Genomic DNA, 24852 nt, shown 5'->3' with positions numbered 1-24852 from the left:
TTTATCCCTGTTTTATTCTATTTTCAGCCTGTTGTCCAAGGTTTTTTCCTATTTGGTCCAATTGTATCTCTCTTTTATGTCTATTTTAAGGCTATTTTCCACCTATTTTATTTTTAACTTCTTTCGTTCATATACTTAAAAGCTATTTTAAAACTAACTTTCAGAAATTTTGACTAGCACTCTGGACTATATTTTTTGGTTTTCTGCTAGTTTTTGTTTCAAAATTATAGGTTTAAAATTGACGAAAAATTGCTTTAAAATATTTCAGAAAAATAGTTTAAAACAATACAAAACGTAGCATATAAAATAGGTATAAAATGGATATGAAATTGGCATTATTTTCGTAAGAGAAGCTAAGAGACATAACGCACATCCAAAGTCGTTGATGAGGCGATCCTGAAAATTTCTTGACGATAACCAGTACCCTGGTGAGCCCTGATGATGGTAACATGGGAATTGCACTGCCTCCTGTGTTTCACATTTTGCACTTTATGTTACAGAACCCACGGAGCATAGACCAACTGTCGCAGATCCAACCACAACGAGTTACGATAAGGGTGTGCATGGTGATCGCCTTCATATGTACGGTCGTCAGCGTCTTCGTCCCTTCCTCATTAAGAGCAATTATCCTGGTGGGAATTGGTTTCGGTGGAGTCATTATTATGATCTGTTTTGTCCTTGGACCCCTGGTTGGTACAGGCACGGAGAAGCACTCAGTTACCAGGTAGGCAGAGCCAATGAGGTACGGATGATAGCCGCACTCCGTCAATTGAACAAGATAACAGGACAATCAGAACCTACAGATGAAAATCAGTAATGGAAACATTTATGGCGGTTTGCAAATGAATCTGAGGCGCCTCGAGTAGTTTAGGCATAACATATTTTCTGATTGATTTCTTCTTTTATCCAGCTAATCACTCCACTGGATTGCATGGACTATTTAATTACTGACTGTAGTACGGAAGTTCGAAATGTTACATACACCTTGTGGAATCTTTGAAAACCACTTTTGATGCATTGTGTAGTTCCAGAAAATGCCCATACCTCACCCACGGAACGGGAAGGGATGTTGTCCAAGACCCCCTCCCCACCCCTCTGGAAATTCCAAGTAAGCTTCATACATTTCTTTAAATGTTTTGATCTTACAGATGCAACCCCCCTCCCCCGCAACACCCGCCAGGAAATTCCAAACCTTTCTGTGGAGGTAGTATGAATATTTCTGGAACTGCACATTATCACTGTTCCAAACTACACATCAAAGCACTATGTAATGACAATCATTTGCTTTTTTACAGCACATATATATGTTATTTGCCGGCTGGGAGGTCCGTATAGTGAAAATCTGTGACCGAGGTCTTGAAAATGCTTCCCGAGGCCGCAGACCAAGGGTAGCATTTTCAAGCCCGAGGTCACAGTTTCACTGTACGGGACCGACCCTAAGCCGGCAAATAACATATTTATTTTTTTCCTGCGCTAAATTGGCCAAAAACAATTTCTCTCAGTCGTTGCGAATCACTCGAAATCTGACTTTCCTACCGTAAATTGAGTAGCAGAAAGCAAGGAAATCCGTTAAGTGTATTCCACAGAAATTCTCTTAAATACAGAAACGATCAGAGGGGTAAACTCGACTGCAATTGACCTCTTTTGCGTAAATTGTGCGGCGAGAGAAACACAGGATTACGCGCCATTACAGCGCCGAACTACAAGCAACCAAACAAACTCTCAGAACTTCAAAATACTCAATTGAATTTACTTAGTGTGACTTCCCTTGCCATTTAAAAGTGAATAGAGAGAACTTGTGTGGATTAATCGTCGATGGAGGTGTAAAAAGGGCAAAGGTTGACCATTACCGCTAGCTCACTCACGAAAATTGACCAACACGACAATTTCACCCCCGCTGTTTCCTGCCGTTACCGTACCCGTGGTCAGAGATAGGAAAATCCGGACCGCGCTAAGAACCAATCGGATTACAGGATTGGTTACCGTGCTCTCTTGGGAAAAAATAAAAAGGTTATATGTCAGAAATATGACAAATCGTGTATTTCTAATCTGAGGATCAAGAGTAATTTTCCATATAAGGGTATTTAGATGTGCTGGTGATAATGTTCTACTAGTAAATTAAGCGAGCCAAGCAGCCAACAAACTTTGTATAGTTGGGGTATCACATTGCAGAGAAGCTGATAAACCAGTAGCCTCTTAATTAATGGTATGTTAGAGACAACAGAGGTGATAAACCAGTAGCATCTTAATTAATGGTATGTTTCAGACAATAGAGGGATTCCCAAAAGAAAGATTCGAGTGTCTAGTAAATGGAGGATATTACACGGTGGCGAGAAGATATGAATTTTATGTTCGAGTGGCAAGAACGAGTGAGCACAGAGAACGAGTAACCCACAAAACCGTAACCCACAAACCTGCTATTGAAGGAGAGCATCTCAAATTAAACAGTTCAAAGCCAGGGGTGTCGTCGAAGAATGTGAGGCATTTATTGACCATAACCAGTACCCTGCTGAACCCTGATGATGGTAACTTGGGAATTGTCTTTTATGCTTCCTGTGTTTCACATTTTGCACTTTATGTTGCAGAACCCGCGGAGCATAGAGAAAATGTCGGAGAGCCTACTACGCTTCCCTATGTTGTGGACCTCGCCAGATTCCATTATGGGAGTCATATGGACGATCATCATCGTACGCCTGTTCATGGCCGTCTTCGAGTACTTGTTCTGGCGGGTGTCACTTTTAAACCCAGGTACCCTGATAGGACTTGGTGTGGCTGGATGCATTGGCGTGCTCGGTTTTGTCGTGGGACATTGGGATAGGACCACTGGTATTACTGTGTGTGTGTTGGGAGGTTGTATTGGCAGCGGGACGTACAGGTACGAAGATGGGCCCAGGTATCAGCAGAACAGAGAAAGTGAGAAGCCGATGTTAGCTCGTGTACTCCGCGAGAGTAGATACCTGGAAGTAATAGAGGCAAGAAAAAGTTAACAGTACAATCAGAACCTACAGATGTAAATCATTAATGGAAACATTTATGGCGGTTTGGAAATGAATCTGAGGTGCCTCGAGTAGTTTAGGCATCGCATACTGTCTGACTGATTTCTTCTTTTACCGAGCTAATCACTGCGCTGGATTGCATGGACTATTAAATTACTGACTGTAGTACACCTTGGGGAATCTTTAGAAACCACTTTTGATGCATTGTCAATGTTCACCAAACTACACATCAGAAGCAGTATGCAATGGCACACTTCTTTTTACAGCATATGAAGGTCATATGTGAGAAATCAAATGACATGTATATTTCTAATCTGAGGATCAAGAGTAATTTTCCTTCTCAAGGGTATTTAGATGTGCTGGTGATTATGTTCTACTAGCAAAATTAAGCAAGCAAAACAACCAACAAACTTTGTTTCATTGGGGGTATTACATTACAGAAAAGCTGATAAACCAGTAGCCTCTTAATTAATGGTATATGTCAGGCAACAGAGGGATTCCCAAAAGAAAGTGCCGAGTGTCTTCAAATAATAGTTCCTAAAGCATAATTTACGACTACTAGCTTAATGTTTTAATAGTTAAGGAGGCGTAGTTGAGTCATTGTTAAGCTGGTAGAGTTTAATACAGTTGTACAAGTTAGAGCTATAGTACAAGGAAGGTGTAAGGATTACAACATTAGGTCTTGGTATTCCTACTTGATGCTAAAATACTCTAGCAAATATGATACATGTTCTGTTATTGATCATGAGGTTCGTCATAACATTGTCAAAGGATCCACGAGGCGATAGTATTTATGTTTTGAGGACAGTAAAATATCTTTATGTTGTTCTTCTCAGTGTGTTATTGTTATCCTTCCCCATCACCCGGTGCTGAACAAACCTGGAAAGACACGAGTAGTTTTTGATTATGCCGCAAAACACAAAGAAACGTCTCTGAATGATCAGCTCCTTACTGGATCAGATCTGACCAATTCTATCGTTGGTGTACTGATGAGATTTCGTGAAGAACAAGTTGCATTGTCTGCTGATATTGAGTGTATGTTCCAGTAGATCCGAGTAGCACCAGATGACCATGACGCAGTCAGATTCCTCTGGTGGCCAGACGGGGACTTGACCCAACAACCAATCGACCATCGTAGGGAGATCCATTTGTTTGGCGCGACATCGTCTCTGAGCTGTTCCAGCTTTGCGCTAAGAAGGACAGCAGAAGACAAGGGTGAATTCTCAGAGGATGTAGTCAAGACTGTCAGAAGGAACTTTTATGTTGGTGACTGTCTGGAATCAGTTAAATCAGTTGAAAATGCTGTCGAAGTTGTGGACCAGCTCCGTGAAATCCTCTCCAAAGGCGGTTTTCGACTCACCAAGTGGTCCTGCAACAGATCCCAAGTTCTGGATACAATTCCGCAAGTTGGGAAAGCTCAATCAGTGCTAGATCTTGGCCTAGACAAGGATAAGCTACCAATGCAACGTACATTGGGGCTCCATTGGGATATGGAGAGTGACAAGTTCGTGTTCAAGGTTGCTCCTAAAGACAGACCAAGCACCCGCCCTGGTATACTATCCGTGATCAGTTCTGTTTATGATCCACTTGGGTTCGTTGCGCCAGTCGTCCTCTCAGCCAAGAAATTCCTACAACATCTCTTCAGAGAGAAACGTGGATGGGACGATTCAATCAGCGATTGTGGTGGCGAAAGGTCGGGGAAGTGGAAAGGTCATTTGGCCAATCTTTTCCTGATAACGGTAGACAAATGCGTTAGACCGGCCTGTTCTTGAGACTTGAAAATTGCCGAGTTGCATAACTTTGCAGATGCGTCTCAAATTGCTTATGGAGCTGTCACGTATCTCAGATTAGTGGATGTCGAAGAAAGGATGCATTGCGCCTTTCTAATCGGGAATTCTCGCCTTGCTCGTCTGAGACCAATGACTGTGCTAAGGTTGGAACTGTCAGCTGCAGTAGGAGAAGAGCTAGATATTCTGATTAACCAATCGACATTTTGGCCAGACTTTACTTGTGTGTTGCAGTACATCAGAAATCAGTCAAAGCGTTTCCATACATTTGTTGCAAACCGGTTGTCAGTTATACATGAGAATTCAGCACCCTATCAGTGGAGACATATCAGATCTGAACACAACCCAGCGGATAAGGTTACCAGAGGTCTTACAGTGGACGAAATGAGTGTAAGCAGCAAGTGACTTAGCGGTCGCGAGTTTTTGAAGAAGAAGGAAGAGTTCTGGCCTTGTGATCCTACAATTCGCCAACCAGAACTATCAGATGACGATCCTGAGATCAAACGTGAAACTCAGCTCTACAACTAGTCGTCGACTCGTCATGCAGGCGAGTTGCTTTTCCAGCTGCAATGTACGTTCGCAGAACACCACTCATCTGCTTGGCCGCCATCTTGAATATGCACGAGCAACAGTCCCAGGTTACATTGCGCGATCTGCAAGGACGGAGAGGGTGTTTCCCCCACCAAACCAGAATGCACTAATACGGGTTTACCCGTCACACATTTAAAAGAATAATTAGGCAATTTCATCTGACAAGTTAAGTATCAGGCTTTTCTTGTTCTCATGCTAATTTGGGTAATTGTTATCAAAATACCACTGCGGCAAAGGAAAAAACGACACGATTTATCCTGAAAGTGAAACTTGTCGTTTTAAGGCGGGGGTATACCTGAAATTCTGTAACAAATTCGAATTTTCTTTTTCACCAGAATTTGAATCTTCAGGTATTGAATTGTTATTCTGAGAATTTCTGTTACTGTAAGTTCAAAGCTTGAGTTATTTTTGCCTTTGAGAAAAGATATTTTGAGAAGGATTTGTCAAATTGATCTGAAATTTTCAGGATTTGTAGTTCTAAGTAAGTTTTGTGTTTCAAGCATAGAACTTTTCCATCCAGTGCATTTTGACGAAGTCATGCATTGAAACGTATGCTGGATTTTCTGTCTCAGATTTGACTGGTCACCATGTCATGTGCTTTTAACTTTTCAAAAATCTCTATGCTTAAAACAGTTAGCTATTTGTCCTCTTTCAAAAAATTAAAAAATTATTTACTTTGATCAGTTCTTGCAGGAGTTATCTTTTCTCAAATAAGCCCTGGTATTCCCCAGCGAGTGGCAGATTTAATCAGCTGGTGCCAGGTTACAATACAGTTCTAGGGTACAAAAATATTTTTTTCATAATCTTTGGTCTTTAAGCTTTCTAAAAATGAATACTTTGCCATGGTTTGGAATTAAATCTTAGCCATGAAAAAATTTTGAAAAAATGGTGTGTTTTCAGGTGTACCCCCGCCGTAACTGTTTAAGAGCGTAAATCCGAAAATACCGAGAATCGGCTATTCTGCGGCATTTTGTAATAACTACGCGTTTTGTAATACCTTACGCATTTTGTAATAAAAGTTGCAGCATTTTGTAATTACCTGCAGTATTTTGTATTAAATGCAAACGACGCATTTTGTAATAAGAGCTGCAGGATTTTGTAATAAACGTCAGTCTACGCAATTTGTAATAACGTGGTGACGCAAATTGTAATAAGTCTCTTCACACGATAATTTCACCAAGCATACAGATTGGCTGGATTCCCTTCAACACTGGCTTAATATAGTTTGTCAAGTGCTCTTTTTTAGCAGATATTGGGAGCTAAACAACCCACACACTTCTATGCAAATCTATATTTTCAATAAGCATGTGGCATAATTTTAGTCTGAGAGGTGTATAAATTTTGGAAAATAAAATTCTCGATTCCTTAAAAATTTCCTAAATCTTCATAATGGAGAATGGAATACCACCAGGTGAAATAGTTCCACCCATTGTCACGCAAATGTTGACGTTTTATTACTTTCTTTTGCGTGAACCTAACTTGATTCCAAGACTCGGACAAAAGTGAGAAAAAAGAACTTATCTAAAAAATCGTGTGCATCTACTGTACAAATACCCATGCAGATACTGTACTCATATTCAGTTTAAAAAATCCTGCAATAATATAATAACTGATTTTCCATCAGGTTGGTGTTGAAGGGAATCCAGCCAATCTGTATGCTTGGTGAAATTATCGTGTGAAGAGACTTATTACAATTTGCGTCACCACGTTATTACAAATTGCGTAGACTGACGTTTATTACAAAATGCTGCGGCTCTTATTACAAAATGCGTCGTTTGCATTTAATACAAAATACTGCAGGTAATTACAAAATGCTGCAACTTTTATTACAAAATGCGTAAGGTATTACAAAATGCGTAGTAATTACAAAATGCCGCAGAATCGGCCGACAGAAGCGAAAGAACGAATTGTTTCTTATTTGACCAAAAGAACCCTTTTGGCTAACTATTTTCGGAAATGACATCAAAAGGTTCGATTTTCTTTTCTTCGAAATTTGCAAAACTTGAAAATTCGGCCACAGAGCCTACAGCGGCGGCCATGAGGCTTGAAATTTGGCGCATGTTTAACATGCTCGTACAGGCGTACCGAACGTTGTCTTAACATGTCCTTTACACAGTTTGTGGGGCATCTCTTAAACTTTATTCGTTGCTAAATTTTGTTTAAAAATGTTTTTTTTTACAAAATAGTTAACCCTCGGAAACTGAACCATTTACGGACCTAAAGTGATAAGGCTAATATTAGCAAACTTTGAACTTGTCAAATGTTATCTGTTATATTACAGTCAAGTAAATAAATATAACCAAATAAAAGCAGGCTCTCTATTCTACTTGCCTGGAAAAAATTACAGGTGGCCCGTAAAAACTGTTCCGTTGAGAGAATTTTCCGTAAGGTCATTTTGACGCATATCTGACTTAATTATTCAATTATTGCGCAATTGCCATTGTTCCGACTATTTTTTCATTTTATACATTTCCACTAGATCTTCTAAGGTAAAAAAGTTCAAACAAGTTTTTACAACTCAGCTTATCAATACACTAGTCTGTTTTTTCAATAGCACTAGTACTTTATCAAGAGTCACGCAAACTATTTCACAAGGTAGCGAACTTGACTATGGCTTCGATGGATCCTTTTTGACATGATTCTTATGCAATATAGCTAATACTTTTGTTATAACGAGTACAGATAGCCACTCAAGCAATGGAAATACAAAATTCGTGAAACGTGAAAGGGATATCTTTAAAACATAGACAACAACTATAATTAAATTAAACAAGGAACGTCGCGTTAAACTTTACAGTATCAATACCCCTAGTAAACACTTGCCTGCTTTGCTGTAGTATTTTCATATGCAAAATTTCCATTCACGAAAAGGTTTGAGATATGGTATATTCCAGGATCGGTGTATATTAGTAAGACGTTATTTATGTTTCTTACTTTATAATTAAATATTTCACTCGAGCTGTGAAATAAACTGAGTAGACATTATTAAATTAAACGGAAATCCTTGAAAACGTAAATTTACAAATTCTTCCTAGCTTTGGAATTCTCAATAGGCTGGTCACTTTGGATCTTCATCGCATTGCTACTTTTTTCATAAAGTTTACCTTGATGAAGATACGATTTTCAGGCCAGTGAAAATACTTGTTCCTCAATCACACCCCTAAATTGTGTTGCGTGACAATGTGATCAGCAATTGATTTGCCTGAGATGTCATTGCCTCTCTTAAAATATTAAGAGGTCTGTTCTATTAGATGCCAATTTTTTATGTTCTTTCAATCCTTCCCTTAACCTGCAGTCCGCCGCTTTCCGCTATATTTGTTTTTTGTGAGGATACGGCGTCGGTACTGAGAAAATAGTGTGCTGTGTTACAGGGCACTCTTGCTTTGCGTGACCTCAAAAATCTGCTAGTGATGCTTTAGTGCCTCTCAATTCCAAAATTTTCTTTTATTAGTCTCCTGTCGTTGATGAGTATACGTGCGTGTCTATTGTCACGTAACAACCCTGAAATGGCAAAACTGTGTGACGGTTCACAATACAGGTTGACCTTTTTGCATTAGCTTTGTAGAATGCAGAACTTTACTTAGCAAGCTTAACTGTCTTCAAATGAGAATCGTCGTTTATGTAGGTTTTAGATCTACAATAGGCTCATCAATTTCAGTAGAAAAGTAGCAGTACGCAAAGGAAGTATTACACACATTAAAAGCAAATCAGGGTTGAACGCAGCAAGTTTAAAACTGAGTACGCCACTCAAAGTAGTAAATATCGAGTTAAAGTTTGGTTGTCGTTTAAACGTTACTGACTGTCAATAAAGAGACCTAAGTAAACATCTACACGAATGCTTACATTCCAGTACAGGTCCATGCGATGTTACAGTAATTCCGTTTCGCCGACAATTTAATAAGGGAAAACTGGAAACGACATAAGTACATCCTATAAGTAATTTCTGCTGAATTGTGGGTAGATTAGGTTGTTACAGCCCGTTACACCCACACGGGTAGACTAAGCAAGAAACCGAACAAACTTGACTTGTAATGGCACCCCGTGGGTACCCCGCAATAGTATTTGTAGCGTCACGTGACTCGCGGTGTTCCTTCGTGTTTCTTTGCAAGAGTTGTAAAACGATGCATGTCGAAAGCCGTGAAAACGAAGTGCTGTGTAAAGCTGTGAAGCCGTAATAAATACGTTGTGTTACCAGAACATAGACCACACTAGCCGATTATATGATCAATATGAACGGGAATATGATCAAAGACAAACAAATATTTGTAAAGTAAAGTAAAGTAAAGTAAACAACTTTGAGCGAAACAGTGACCGTTTAATAGTAAACCTTTAAAGGCAGAATATAGATGGAAATACTAACTTACCCTCAGAAACCTTTCAGCTAAGTTCTTTCCATGTTTAATTTTATTTTAATTCCGTTTTATTATCGCAACTGGGAGATTTATTTAAGTAAGTGAACTCTGATACGATGCGCTGTAAAGGAGCCTTCCTGAAAAATTCTCTCAGCGGAACTACTTTTACGGGCCACCAGTGTTATTTTCTAGACGAAAAGTAGACAGACCCTTTAGTCATACTGCATAAAATCGGCGACAAAAAGGATCAATCTAGCCATGTATATTTTTGCCTTTTTTTTTTTTTCAACCAGCTGGTCACGTTAACTACCGTGTGAAATAGTTTGCGTGACTCAGGATAAAGTACCAGTGCTATTGAAAAACCATTAAAGAAATTGAATTGGTCTATTGATAAGCTGAGTTGTAAAAACTTGTTTGAACTTCTTATCTTGGATTTATTTCAATTCTTTACCTTAAAAGATTTAGTGGGAATGTATAAAATAAAAAAGTCGGAGATAATAGCAATTGCGCAATAAAAAACTAAAAGTGAGATATGCGTCAAAGTGACCTTACGGAAAATTCTCCCAACGGAACAGTTTTTACGGGCCACCTGCAATTTTTTCCAGGCAAGTAGAATAGAGAACCTGCGATGTTCTGGGACAAATTGGAAAACTGGTAATGGAACGAGCAAAGAGACAAAAAGGAGAAGCCGCATTGATGTTAACTATGCCAAAAGCTTACAAAGGCGAGTTCAAGATGAGGAAGTGCTGTTTGGAAACGAAAACGATACGTGACAGTGACAGTGACGCTGCGAAAGGACATACAACTTGGAAAAGAAGTCGTTCTTCTTCAGTTTGATCCTTATTGCAAGTCAGATTACGTCCCTTTACGTCATCCTTCATGCAAGAACAAGAACTTCAAAGCAACGAAACGTGGCCAGGGAAAACAGGATCTGTACCTTTGCTGCGATCATCGGGAGGAGTTGAAAAGCCGTATTTGCTAAGCCTTTGGGAAGGAAGAGATAGAGTTCTCCATAGGTGAATTCTCCTCAGAGCCAGGCCGCTATGAAGGGTACACATCACTCATCGGTGTCCTTGAAGGCGCCTACCGTGACGCAAGGAAGCTCCCTACCATAACAGACGCATCCGAAATCGTCGAAGAGGCGATCTTGAATGTGAGAAATTTCTTGACCATAACCAGTACCCTGCTGAACCCTGATGATGGTAAATTGGGAATTGCCCTGCCTCCTGTCCTTCACATTTTCCGCCTTATGTTACAGAACCCACGGAGCATGGACCAACTGCTGCAGAGCCTACTAGGCTTCCTTAAAAAAAGTTGTATGCACGATCCTCTTCGCCTTCGGGGTCATCTACGCATGGTTGTCACTAGCGAACCCAGGTACCCAGATAGGAGTGTGTGTGGGTGGATGCATTGGTGCAGTCGGTTTTGTCTTGGGACCCTGAGGTGGGGCCACTGGTATTGCCATAGAAGGGTTATTGGGAAGTTTTATTGGCAGCGGGATTTAAAAGCTCACAAAAGAGCGCACTCACCAGCAGAACCTGGCCAGAGCCAGGCGGGAATGGATGGCAGCTTTGCTGGAAAGTGGAAAGAGCAATGGCACATCCGTTTAATCCAAACCTACAGATATATACCATTAATGGGAACATTCGTGGCGGTTTGCAAATGAATTTGAGGCGCCTCGAGTAGTTTAGGCATCTCATGCTCTCTGATAGATTATCCAGCTAAGCACTCAACTGGATTGCATGGGTTATTTTACTGACTGTAGTATTAAACATTGATTCATTACATTCAACTTCAGGAATTTTTGAAAATCATTTTTGATACATCGGATCACTGTTCACATAACTACAAATCAAAACTACTGATTGTGCAAATAATGCTATTTTTTTTATAGCATGTTAAGGTTATATGAGAAGCCTAGAGTGATGCCTATTTTTAACTAAACATATCAAGATGGTATTTAGATGTGCCAGTGGTAATATTCTACCAGCAAAATAAGCAAGGAAAAGAACGAACAAACTTCGTTTATTGGGGGTATCACAAAACCGGGAAGCTGATAAACCAGTAGAGATAAGTTCAGATAAGTTTTCAAGACGGGGTGCCAATAAGAATTCCAACGAGGCAATTCCCACCCACCAAATCATTATAAATTTTTGTTTAATTTATCGGGCCATCTACCTGTCCTTGTCATGTTTTTTTTCTGAGACCCCTCACTTATCCAGAACACTGAGTAGCCTCTTCATAATGGTAAATTTCAGCCAACAGAGGTGTAAAGAGATCCTGTGGTCCTTGGTTACTGCTAACTTACTTTTATTCCAAACAATGGTACAAACAGAACTCAGCAAACTAGATCGAGATAAAAGCACACCGTCGAACCCGCAACGTGTTTCTAACTCCTGACGCATGCGGGAGATCCATAACCGCAGACCTAATACGTTTACATCTCCACCCTGAAAAGTCTAATGGGTGTGACCGCGGGACTAACTACAAAACAAAATAAATGGCTAGCTGGGTATAACACAACAAAAGTTTATAGTAGCTCAACTGAAATGTTCTACAGTCTGCAACAGAATTTATAAGTCTAATTTAGGTGGTTTCTTTACGACACGGCCACTCCTAGTTGTCATGGGTGGACCATCACGTTTCTCAGTGGGTTGAGCTGGTTTGTGGGGTGTCTGTGGTGGCAAAACGTTGTGGGGTGTCGCCATAGGTGTGGTGGGCTGATAAGAGGAAGTGTCTCGATTGTTCTCTAACTGTTCTTCAGAGGTTGGTACCCTTTCACCCGACAGATTCAGTTGCGCTCTGTTGCGCCTTAGCTCCGAACCACCAGCCGTCTTTACTATGTATACCCTTGGCTGGCTAGTTTCTTCCTTCACTTCCACTGGAAGCCAGGTCTTGGTTCGCGATTGAAACACAGACACCTCTTGACCTGGTTCTAGCGTTTTTAGTTCACGTGGGGACTTCCCGTCATACTGCTGTTTCTGGACGTCTTGTCGATGCTGTAGTTGCTCTTGGTTACATTCCATGGTTGAGAGCGCTGTAGTCATCCACTGCAAGGTAGTTGTGTGCGATAATCTCTTTGGCTTAGTACCTTAGCTGGTGAGGGTAGGTTGCTGTCAATGGGCGTGGTTCGATATGATAGAAGTGCGAGATACGGATCTTGTCCGGCAGCGTCTGATTTCTTCAACAGGTTCTTTACTGTTTGGACCATTCGTTCTATGAATCCGTTGCTTTTTGGATACAGTGGGGAACTGGTAATTTGATTAATACCCCAATGATTGCAGAATGCAGCAAATTCTCGACTGCTATATTGGGGTCCATTGTCTGTAACCAGGGATTCTGGTGTTCCATATTCGGCATAGATTGACTTGAGATGATTGATTATAGCAGCAGATGTCGTCGAGTTCAGCTTCCTTAGGATAGGGTATTTGCTGTAGTAATCTACGACTAGAAGGTATTGTGCACCTTGGTAGTCAAACAAATCGCATCCAAGCTTCTGCCACGGAAAACTGGGCACACTGTGGGTACGTTTCTTTTAGCTGCTGTTTGGAGAATTGTATGCAAGTGGCACAGTTGGCTATCGGTTCCTTTATGTCTCTTGATAAACCTGGCCAGAATAAGCTTTCTTTTGCTTTCAGGAGGCAATTTTCCGTTCCCATGTGTCCTTGGTGTATTATTTGCAACATCTGTGGGCGGAGCCTACTGGGGATCACAAGGCGGTGTCTCTTGAGAATGAGGCCATTTTCAATGCTAAGATCCTCTCTGTAATTCCAAAACTCTGTTAAGTCTTGGGGGCATTCGTTCGGATATTCTGGCCAACCATGGTGCACAACATCTTTAAGGTGGGCAAGTACAACGTCTTGATCGGTGCATTGTCGTATTTCTTCCAGTTTGGCGGGACGTGCTGGTAGAGTGCTTTTAATTGCGTCGACTTCAAGCAAAGGCACTTCGTCTTCTTTCAGGGGAGGCTCCATGTAACTGACCCTTGAAAGGACGTCGGCTATCACATTGGTTTTGCCCTAAATGTATCTGATTTCTATGTCATATTTTGCCATTTTCAGCAAAAGTCTCTGCAGCCGTGGTGAGATACTCATTATGGACTTCTTCCATATATTTTCCAGCGGCTTATGGTCTGTTTCAACGATGACCTTTTTGCCAAAGACGTAGTGGTTGAACTTCTCTAGTGACCAACAAGCGGCAAGTACCTGTCTCTCTATGTTGCTGTAACGCGACTCAGTCTCGGTTAGCGGCCGACTTGCATAGCACACCGGTCCACCATCTTGCATCAGTACACATCCAATGCCTTGAAGGCTTGCATTGGACTGGATCAGGTTGTCTTTCTCTGGATCGTAGTACGCCAAGACTGGTACCTCAGTAATTACTTGTTTAAGACTCTCAAATGCTTTTTGGTGCTCTGCCTGCCACATAAATGGCGCCTCTTTTTTCATCAGCTGTCTTACAGGTTCTGAAGTCTGGGCTATGATGGGTGAGAATCTGTTCAGGTAGTTGATCATGCCAATGAAGGATTGCAACGCTGCAGGATTCTTTGGAGGTGGCATGTTACGGATTGCTTTGATTTTGTTTCCGTCTGGTCTGATTCCTTCAGGAGTTCACGTGAGCCCGAAGAAGGATGCCTCGTTTACCTTGAACTGAAATTTGTCTTCGTTGAATCTCACATTGTTCTCCCTCGCTGTGCCGAGGACGTTAAGTATGCGCTGGTCATGTTCTTCCTCACCTATACCATACACGAATGTGTCATCCGCAATACCACGTAGTCCTCCCAGCTTACCGAAGACCATGTCCATTCTCTCTTGAAAGACATCTCCGCTACAAGTGAGACCAAATGGAAGCCTTGTCCATCTGTACTTTCCCCAGGGAGTGTTAAAAGTGCATAGTCTGCAGCTTTCCTCGTCTAGGTTAACTTGTCAAAACCCACTACGTGCGTCTAAGATACTGGAGTGGGTTGAGCCACTCACCTTCGGTATCACATCATCTATCGTTCTCATATAGTAGGGATTGCGCTTAACAGCTTTGTTCAGGTTTCAGGGTCTAGGCACAGGCGAATCGATCCATTGGGTTTTGTTATAACGACAGTCGAGTTAACCCACGGTGTATACTCATTGTGAACCTCAGAAAGGATGTCCCATTTCTTCAGTTGATCTAGTTCTTCTATTTAGGCTTGCTGTAATTGTACTGGAACCTGCCTTGGGGCGTGTTGTACTGGAGGTATTTCGGGGTCGGTTTCAATGTGATATGGCGCAGCTGGGAAGTAACCAATTCCTGGGAAGACGTCTTCATATGGCTGGTTTGCAGTGTCCCGCCATCAAAAATAAAAATCATAACCATGCAATAAATTACGTCAAGAAGTTGGGATATGAAAGATGATTGATATATAAACAACCTCGCCAAGATTTAGGTCTGTGCAGTTTTTCATTCTTCCGTTATTCGGAGAAGTGTTTCACTCAAATTTATAGAGCTTTGTATGAAGTCGCCATGTTTGTGCCCCTCGGAGGGACACAAACATGGCGGCCGTAAAGTAACAGAAACATCTGTCATTGATTGTTTTGCCATCAAAACGAAAAGTTATCACTCTGGAGCTCTGACACATTGAAATTAATACTTCTTCTAGAGCAACAACTGTTTAGTTAGCAAAAACTTCAGCAATAACTCATTTTTTGACCTACTCGAGAGCCTTATCGGGCCGCCATTTTAAAGGCACACAACGCATAAACCTGGAAATTCAAACGTGCCCTATTTCAAAATGAGGAACCCTGTCGAGCTTAAACGCTGCAAAACGTCAAGTTATTAGAAGGTCTTACATCTGATGAAACTAAAACTTCAGAAGGATTGTTAATTTCTTATTTTGGAAAATGATGACGTCACATGAAAAGCGGCAATTTATTCAACAAATAGACCTTTGTTAGTGGGAATGGGTGTTACTTGCCTCTCATGTCAAATAACCTACCTGTATGCAGATCGTACCTGGGCTTTGTGTTCTGGGTTACTTGAAGAGTGGGTACACCTTTATGGCTGATCAGATCATCGCTATACTGGTTGGCCAGTTGAGCTTGGCCAGCTGTGATTGGCCAGTTGAACTTTAGGAGGTTCAGATTTTGAGCTGACGTGTTACAAATTATGGCTGGGCCATCAATATCAACAACTTCCGCTTGGATTGGTTCAGGGCTGGGGTTGTGACGGCCTTTTGCATATATTGGGCAAGATCCAAGGTTAAGAATCTCTATTCCACCATATGCAGATAGTCTCATCGTGGGTTGTGCTAAATCCAGCCTCCCAGGACTCAACCGTTGGTATAGGGACTTAGGTAAAATGTTGGTTTCTGCCCCTGAGTCTATTTTACAGAATGTATTGACTTGTCTTCAATCCGGCACCAGCGACAAGGAGACCTCTAGTAGAGCCTTTTCTCCACAGGATATGGGGTGTACATTCATAGAGGTGTTGCTTCAATTGGGCCTAAAAACACATAATCGCTTATTGGCTGGGTGGACTCCGAGTTAGCTAAGGCATTGTCACTACTGGAAGCTTCAATTTCATGCACATTCTTTTTTCTAAGCTTTGACAGGCATACCTTGGCTAGGTGTCCTACCTTCTGACAGTAGTGACATGTTGCTTTCTTTGCTGGGCACTGTTCACGTGCATGAGGACCCCAACCACAATTCCTGCAGGTTGGTGTTTTGTCTCATCGATTGCCATTTTGGGTTCGCTTCGTGCCACTTGCTGCATCTTATTGGTCTCTCTGATTTGGGTTTCTGTACTCAGAAGTGACAGGGTGCACTTCTACGGCTGTGTTCATTAGCAGAAGTTGTTTATCAGCTGATTTTTCTGCTTTTGCCATTTCTCTGGCTTCATTGAATGACAGGGTATTTCCTTTCCTGAAACAACCCTTTCTAACACGGTCAGAGTTCATGCCAAGCACCAGAACGTCTCTTAGGAATCGATCGTGATGTTCTGCTGGGTAGTTAGCTTCTTTAACAAGGATTCTTAGTTTAGTAATGAATTCTTCAACTGATAAGGTACCTTGACGGAGGTTATGCAGCTCCCACGCTGCGATCAGCTCGTTTGAGTGAGGTTTTACGCAGTTTTCGAATCTCTACCAGTAGTTTTTTAGTTCTTTTGGTCATCTGCTGATAAGTCCCAGCTGTTGAATAACTCTATTCCGTGTTCGCCAGACCAGTACAGGAGGTATTTGCACTGTATTTCTTCCTCTGTTTTCACCATCGGACCAGTGAATAGCAGTTCACATCTCTGTTTCTGCATTATAAAGCGGCTGTATAGGTTGTCGTCTGTGCTCCAATCCATGGAGGGACCTTTGTCGATAAACGATGCGCTGGCAGCCATTTTGGTTTGTTCAATCGATCGTGTTGTTCACTCTTCCACTTTCACCAGTGTAGCGAGTTAAATTGGCATCAAGTATGTTTACTTACTTCGCCATCCCACTTCTGACACCATGTAAAGAGATCCTGTGGGCCTTGGTTACTGCTAACTTACTTTTATTCCAAACAACGATACAAACAGAACTCAGCAAACTAGATCGAAATAAAAGCACACCGTCGAACCCGCCACGTGTTTCTAACTCCTGACGTGTGCGGGAGACCTATAACCGCAGACCTAATATGTTTACAAGAGGGGTTCCCAGAAGGAAGTGTTGAGTGTCTCCAGACAATAAATACCATGGCCTTACTAACAAAGCTAATCATTTTTACTTAAAGTTTAATATTTCAATCAACAGAATAGTCAAGGAGGCATCGCTGAGTTATTGTTTAGCTTGTAGAGTTTACAGTTCTAGATTTTAAAAAGGCCTCAAGTTTGTACCATAGTACAAGGAAGGTGTTAGAATCATAACACAAATGTTGGTGTACTCCTGCTTAAACAAACTGATGCTACAGTACCATAGCAAATAAGATAAACATATAATAGTTGTTATTATATGGCGCGGTAGTTGTTCCCAACAAGGCAGAAAGCCATGGAAATGAACGAACGTTTCCCGCCTTTTTATAGCTTTTGTGATGTAACATTGCGTGCTTGACAAGCTATTGCCCCAAGATCCATTCATTCCCCACAGAATAGTGTGTGTGGCACATGGCTTGGTGAGCACCGATGAGGTAGTCTGTTTTATATTAGTTTTATGAGAATTAACGTATATTCCAGTTATAGTAGACAAAATAACTATATTGTATTTCGTTTTCATTAGTTTCATCGCAATATGTCTTAGATTAGAACTAATATGCTGAACATGTTGTTCTCATCCTTGAGCTGTTAAAAGTTTCATTGGTTATACAATCCGAATATTGTTCCTTGTGTCTTACTTTCTTAGATGGTATTTTATATCGCCTTCACAGTTGTTGTTAGAAATTGTAAACCTTTAATTAAGCCTTCGATTCAATTGTTTTGAATTTGACCAAAATCGGTAAACATATATCTTTTTGTATCATTTCTTACTTTGTGTAACGTAATCATTAAGAGTGTATCCATGAGAAAAGCAGGCAGACCCAGGCAGACCGAGGCAGACCCAGGCAGGAGGTGATACAGCTCAAATCACTGATTTCGCTCAAACCAGGCACAAATTTTGGTTTTGGGTGACCATGGAAAAAACTTAAGTCAAAATATTTTATTCTCTTCAACTTAGGGGGACCCCCTCCAAAAATGGCCGTTTGTCACTAATTTATGCATATTCAATTAGCTGTCTTTGATTTAGTATTTCTACAACAAGAAAAGGTAAAGGTAAAGTCTGCATACGAGCCAAGTGGCCCACCAGGCCGGAGCTTATCCCGGTTTCTGTAGCATGAAGTGACTAAGAGTATTTCTACTCCCCCCTGGATGGGATGCTAGTCCATCGCAGGGTTACCCCCAGCATTAAGGTATCATGGTAGGTGGATTTTTACGAAAAATGCGAAAAATCTTTTTTTGGCTGTTCAAATCGAGAAGCGTGAGCAAATATTTTGCAAAAAGAATAGGGGAAAGGGCTTTTTTACTTTTTAAGTTAAAGCAAAAAAAACTATTTTTGAATATTATTAAGCCCTTACAGCGCGTTGACCCCTCTAATTAAAATTCACCGCCAGTTGTCACAAGTAACACGAATTGCGGTGTGATATTTCATTTGTGCACGCGAACTGTTCTTGATCTGGTTGTTTCATCACAAGTTGGCTTTCGTTCTTGTCAAATTTTCTTTATGTCAGGACGAACAATTCTTGCCCATTTTCGTCTTCGAAGAGGCCGAAGAGGCGAAAATCTGGTGGAACCCACAGGTTCAGCGTCGAGCAAGATCTTTGGCTCTGAGCGACCGTTGGTCGCACTGTAACCAAGAAGAATGGTTGAAGGAACTCGAGGACACTAGTCCCGCCAATGAAGCTAAAGGACAAAATACAACAAGTGCTAGTCGCACGAAATTGTTGTAGAACGGACGCGATTCCGAAACTTCCACAACGAGAGAGTCAAGCGCAGATGTAGATGTTGACAATGTAGACCTCGAGATTTCCTCTTTTTCATGCTTTTTGGCTTCACGAGGCATGGTTTCAAAAAATGTCTGGAGAACGAAGAAGCCTAAACTTAAGCAACATAATACCAATGCCGCCGACGAAATCTTTTAAGTAAAAGATCACGGCAGTTTAACTTGTAGTTTGTCCCTTCTCGGACGACTTCACTGCGACGCGGGTTTCCGCGCCAGAATATTAGTCGTCTGTTTATTTCAAGTTGTCATAACCCATTGTTGTGGTAAACTGACCCATGCCGACATCTGTCAGTGCGGAGGGGATTTTTAACACCTATTCATACAAATCTCATAAAAGGTTTTTCGTTTTTTTCTCGATAAAATAAAACTGCATTTAAGGATGAACATTTTTAGTTCGTTTTAGTTCGTCTTCCGATGGAATTGGCTGAAAATCGGCAGGTTTTTTTATTTGTAATTTTTAATCGTGAGTTTTTATATGTTTCCCAATGTACTAGTTTTGCCTTTTTAACTTTTTACCTTTCTAAATTTTTAAATTTTTAAACCTTACAGGACCCCTTTGATAACAGTACTTTATAGTACTGATGGGTTAATCCTGTCTAAAGATTCGTTATTATTATTATTATTATTATTATTATTATTATTATTATTATTAGGTATGTTTTAGGATACCTTCTTCGAAAAACCGTGTCGGGCTTTGTTTAATTTCGCTTCCGTTTCAAAGTTATGGCCTTTTTTGTAGAAGGAAACGTCCGCATTAAAAATATCAAAGTTTAGGAGGGTGTAGAAAAAAAATCAAACCACATCTGGAAAATCGCAGACACGATTTTTGAGGGTGATGTGTGAAAAAACATTTCCAATGTAAATCGCGCCGCTCCGATAATTCACGCGCGGAAGCGAACCAGTTTAAGCGAAGCAGTGTTTCTCGGTATTTCTTTTAATATCACTGCGACAATAACTTTTTAGAAAATTTCAAAGATATGATTGTATTCTATAACTACTAAGCTTTCAGAAAATGTATAGGTTGATGGGGTTTTCTTTCAAAGCGCCAGCGTAAGAGCGCGATTTCCAAGCACTGTCAATCCACCTACCATGATACCTTAAGTTCGCCGGTACCCATTTATACACCTGGGTGGAGAGAGGCACTGTGAGAGTAAAGTGTCTTGCCCAAGAACGCAACACAATGTCCCCGGCCAGGGCTCGAACCCGGACTGCTCGATCCGGAGACGAGCGCACTAACCATGAGGCCACCGCGCCTCCCATAAGAAAGGCCAGGTGAAAATGAAATCCACTGTATCATGTTTTACTATTATCAGTCTCAGAGCACAGATATTCATTTGAACTAGACAATTTTATTTCTCTCCGTGGCTCCATCTCAACTAAGGTACATATTTCGTGGTGTTTTGAATAACCTTTAATTGATGGCAAATATCTGCACCGGGTAACAGCAAATACACATTATTCTAACATGAATAGTGAGAACAATCACTAAAGTTCTCAAAAAAGTCATTAAATGTTTAGAGCTTCAATATTTTTTCTGTGCTGGCATACTGTTTACATAGGATTTTCGGCCATTTCATGAACATTCACTAAAACAAAAAAGCCATTTTTCTGTCTTAACCTAACTCTAAATCAACAAGAAATATCTACCCTAGTATTTCCCTATCAATTTCAAGTATAAATTCGGCGAAAAGAAGCACAGAGCTACATTTTGTGGCATTCTCACAATATCGATAAAATGCGGCAGAAGAAGATTCAGCGCATAAGTTCCCTCAACTTATGTCTTCAGGCATACAATAGAAGGGAAATAAGAAATAACTACGACATACATGTCAGACGCAATTTTGCGCTCTTCGTTGATTCTTGGATTGTGGAATGTTCAGTTTTGTGTCCGTTTGTTCCGTTGCTTCGACCCGAGGTTTAAAGAGAATATTCATTGCCATCCCACTTTCGTCATCGGAGATATCAACATTTGTCGAGAAAGGTACTCAGAAGGCCGTTTAAAATCCAGGAAGAACCATCGCTGCTGTAAGTTATACGTACAGATTTGTTTCTTTCAAAGCCCACCACAAAACATTCCGCTATCTTTGACGATATTAAGTGGTACAATTTGTATTACCATACATGACATACCTATCGAATTGAAAGAGGATAACCGCTGACTTTTCAACGTCTCGGAGTGGTCAGCGGAGTGTTTTGTAATGGATTTTAGCAATGAACTGAAAGTTGAATGAAGCTGGTAGCATTTCCCGCGTTTTTAACCCACGTTTCGCAGCTTGTTCTCAAGCGTAAAAGATACAGTAAACGCTATATTCCACCTCTGATTTTGAAATTATGCATGTTGATTTGAAGGAAAGACGCTATAAGGGGTAAAGAGACAAACTCGGCTGGCGCTGCACCTCATCAACCGGTCGTCAAATCCAAGCCGCTTCTCAGAGCAGCACACATGAATCCGCTGTGCGGTATGTAGCTCGGGCTACAATAACAATGGGCCGTAGGGTAGGTCCAATTAAGCAGAATAATAGTTGAATAATAGTAGTTTTTCCCAGAGATACAGGAAAAGTTAGTCTAACGTAACCCCTATAAACCACTAGGTTTGCAGCCGACATGCGCTTTTTACAGTGACACCAGAAAGCAGTACTATGAGAACACTGGGCTACGTCGTTTGTATTTATTATGAGAACACCGGGCCACATGATGGCCCATTGTTCTCACAGCAAATTCAAAACAGAATTGAAAATCAAATGTTGTGTTTTGATGGCCCATCGTTCTCATAGCAAACTTAAAACAAAAATGAAAATCAAATGTTTTGATTTGGTTTTCAATGTCATTTTTATTTTACTATATTTTCTTTTACCTTTCTTTTACTTTATTTTATTTTTATTTTTTGATCTATTTTATTCTCATACATTTTTATTTTGTTCTATGTTTCTCATATTTTTATTTAATTTTGAATTGTTTTTTTCTTATTGCTCAGTTTTTTTTTTACGTCTTTGTTATTTTTATTTTATGTCATCTAGTCTTCTGAAAAATATTATGTATATTAATATGATTTTCCTATGAGAATGCTGGGCCACAATATTGTGGTCATAGCGTAGCACCTATTGTTTTGGGATTAGAGGCATTGTTTCTGTTTTTTGTTAACTTGTTCTCTCAAAGGGTATTAAGCCATTTCTGTGAGACCTTACGAGAGCTGTTATCCGACCCAAAATTGGGTTCATACATCATCACCTTCGCCAACATACAATCGGACCTCCCGTGAGTGACCGTGATTGACTGAGTCATACGGGTGCTTTCTATTCGACCAAAAATTCCGCTGTGAGTTTTCGGAGAATTCCTGGCTCGAGCGGAACAGAATTTTCCGGTTGACCGCACCAGAGTGAGAACTCTAAGCCGCATTTTTGTTCGCTTGGATTTTTTTCAATGACTTCGAGGTTTGAATCGCAAATATAGAAGCAAATAGAGCACTGATACGTCGACATTGTGACTTTTGATAGACCACAATAGTAGGGCCTTATACAAACCACAACGGCAGCGAAAACGTTGCAAAACAAAAGATTTAGACTTGGTTTACACTAGAGGAGATTTTTCCGGATTGGTAAATATTTCCGGATTCATCAATTTTAGAGTATTCAGTTTCGTTGGCGTTTACACTGAAAGGATACTCGGATTCCTAAGCGGTTACACACAACGAAAACTCCGGGAACATTCATGAAAACAAAACAAAAACAAAAACAAAATTCATGATGAGATGGTTAAAAAAAAAAAGACTAGGGTTAGGTTGAGACAGTCTGAAGTTTTTTTTTCCACTAGCCTAACACGCTATTGTTGTCAATAATGTTGTCCCACCAGGCATTTGCCCTGGTCTTATCCTGAATCGTCGAGGTTTTTGACCGTGCCATCGTCGTCTCCGATAAAGTGCGGAGGCCGTCAACATTGTTTGCGTCGATAGTTCTGGGTAAAAAAAAGTAGAAATCACAGAAGGAACAAAAGTCGGCAGGGCAAGCAAAACAAAAGGGCCGTTCCCCCCCCCCCTCACTTATTGTGGGTTATTTTGCTAACTGATTTTGCCTGCCGCCCCCCCCCCCCCCCGCCGCCTCCCTTAGCTCAAGGTCTGGATCCGCCAATGGTAACAGAATGAGGCAACCAGCGACCGCCATCAATAGCCATCAATTTGTCTACGACTGTGACTCCATCGACTTCATTACTAGATCCTCCATTTTTGTTCTACCGCAAACTCAAAAGATTGCGGGCGGAAAAATATCCGGATTCGAGAGGAAATCGTTTACACGACAAAATTCTCCGGATTCAAAGTTCCTACTTTAAATTCCGTGCTCAAAATCTCGGGACACATGACCAAACCAGGGAGTTTTTATTTCGGATTTGTCCACTTGTGTGTAAATGGCAAAATCAATACGGTACTAAAACGTTCCGGAGCCGGAACAATTTCCTCTGGTGTAAACCTCCTTACATACGGCGGCTACGCCCGCAATACGAGCGGCAGTCAAAACTGAGCTGTCCCACCGAAACGACGCGATAATAGCCCTTTTCTTCGCAGCATCTAACAAGAATAAAGATAATGCTAAAGTTGCTTTGGCCTCTTTTAATAGTGAACTGGAGAATTCCAGGTTTAATTTGACGAGGAAGGGCATATTTTGTGCAAAATAACACAACTATTACCCGACCTGCTGCCGGACGCCGGCGACCCATTTTTGGCGCTAAATTAGAAGCTCGGAGACACAAAATATTTCATAGTTTTCTCTTTTTACGATCTGATATGGATTTTGAAATTGTAAATCCCTTTTCGTGAATATTCAATGCCATCTTCAGTGAGAATAGTAAAGTAATATAATCCATTTTTGAATACGCGTCGTCATCCTCTTTTTCTGGGATGTCCAACTCGCTGTGATCGCGGCCAAAAGAACTAGCCCTGATTAGAAAATTGCGAATTTACATAATTTCCGATAAAGAGGACAACCTCCTGAGGTATACCCAAACTTTCGAAAACTTTTTCCTAGAAATTTCTGTTCCATTTGATTTGCACCCTGGAATTTCCGGAATTTTCGGTTGAATGGTTCGCGTTTCGGAAATTCAACAATTTCCGGGTCGCATTTTCTTGAATCTTTCCGGGGAAATTTCCTTACCATTTGTCCCCTTCTGGAAAATTTCGGAGTTTTTGGTTGAATGGAAAACGTCCATAGCCTTTTGCCGTTTCTGAGACTATGTGTAAAGAAACACGCTTGATTGCGATCGCCCACGGTTCGTGGTCGCTTGCAAGAGGTTCAACTTTAGCGATTTGACAAACAAAATGTCAGTATTTTGGAAAGGAAAGTGATTGCTTATGGGTGTTACCAGCGCTCGAGAGGTGGTCACACAGAGAGGTTGGCTGAATAGCAAATCTTGGTTTGCCTTCAAACACAACGCAAACCCCAAGACGCGCGATTCTCGACCCACTCACGCCATTTAGCCCCATTCAATACATAGTGACGGTGTCACTCACCAAAACGGCCCCAATTTTAGGACTAAGATGAATGTTTTGATTTTAAGGTACTGGTTCTACCAGCGAACAGTTCAGAAGGATTTGAAAAGACGTGGGGTAAACATGCTAAATATGATAAATCTGAAACTCTAAAGTAGTAAAAATTCCGGTCCATTTGCCCGAT

At 40.9% G+C, this 24852-nt stretch overlaps 2 protein-coding genes across 5 annotated transcripts in view; both read left to right on the top strand.

Moving 5' to 3' along the window:
* Positions 1-3831, top strand: part of LOC145484609 (uncharacterized) — a 35089-nt gene extending 31258 nt beyond the window's left edge. For 3 of the 4 annotated variants that reach the window (XM_081463205.1, XM_081463206.1, XM_081463207.1), the window contains exons 8-9: positions 501-724; positions 2586-3831. In XM_081463205.1, coding sequence (XP_081319331.1) covers positions 501-724; positions 2586-2601 — 240 coding nt within the window. In that variant the 3' untranslated portion in view covers positions 2602-3831. Of the gene's footprint in view, positions 1-500; positions 2227-2275 lie in introns of all 4 variants that reach the window. The other variant, XR_014049037.1, reaches the window with a different exon arrangement.
* On the top strand, positions 2607-5188 carry LOC145485512 (uncharacterized). The gene is made up of 4 exons (XM_081464175.1): positions 2607-2972; positions 3833-3973; positions 4046-4706; positions 4803-5188. The coding sequence occupies exons 1-4, from the start codon at positions 2607-2609 to the stop codon at positions 5186-5188; spliced, it is 1554 nt and encodes a 517-aa protein (XP_081320301.1).
* The last annotated feature ends 19664 nt before the right edge of the window (positions 5189-24852 follow it).

Source organism: Orbicella franksi, chromosome 4, assembly GCF_964199315.1.
Source record: "Orbicella franksi chromosome 4, jaOrbFran1.1, whole genome shotgun sequence".
Classification (NCBI taxonomy): domain Eukaryota; kingdom Metazoa; phylum Cnidaria; class Anthozoa; order Scleractinia; family Merulinidae; genus Orbicella; species Orbicella franksi.
This window is presented reverse-complemented; position numbering and strand designations above follow the sequence as displayed.

Coding starts and splice junctions, on each gene's coding strand:
- LOC145485512 (XM_081464175.1), top strand. CDS start 2,607: ATGTCGGAGAGCCTACTACGCTTCCCTATGTTGTGGACCTCGCCAGAT. Junction 2,973..3,832: donor GATACCTGGAAGTAATAGAG/GCAAGAAAAAGT, acceptor TGTTCTTCTCAG/TGTGTTATTGTTATCCTTCC. Junction 4,707..4,802: donor AAGGTCGGGGAAGTGGAAAG/GTCATTTGGCCA, acceptor ATAACTTTGCAG/ATGCGTCTCAAATTGCTTAT.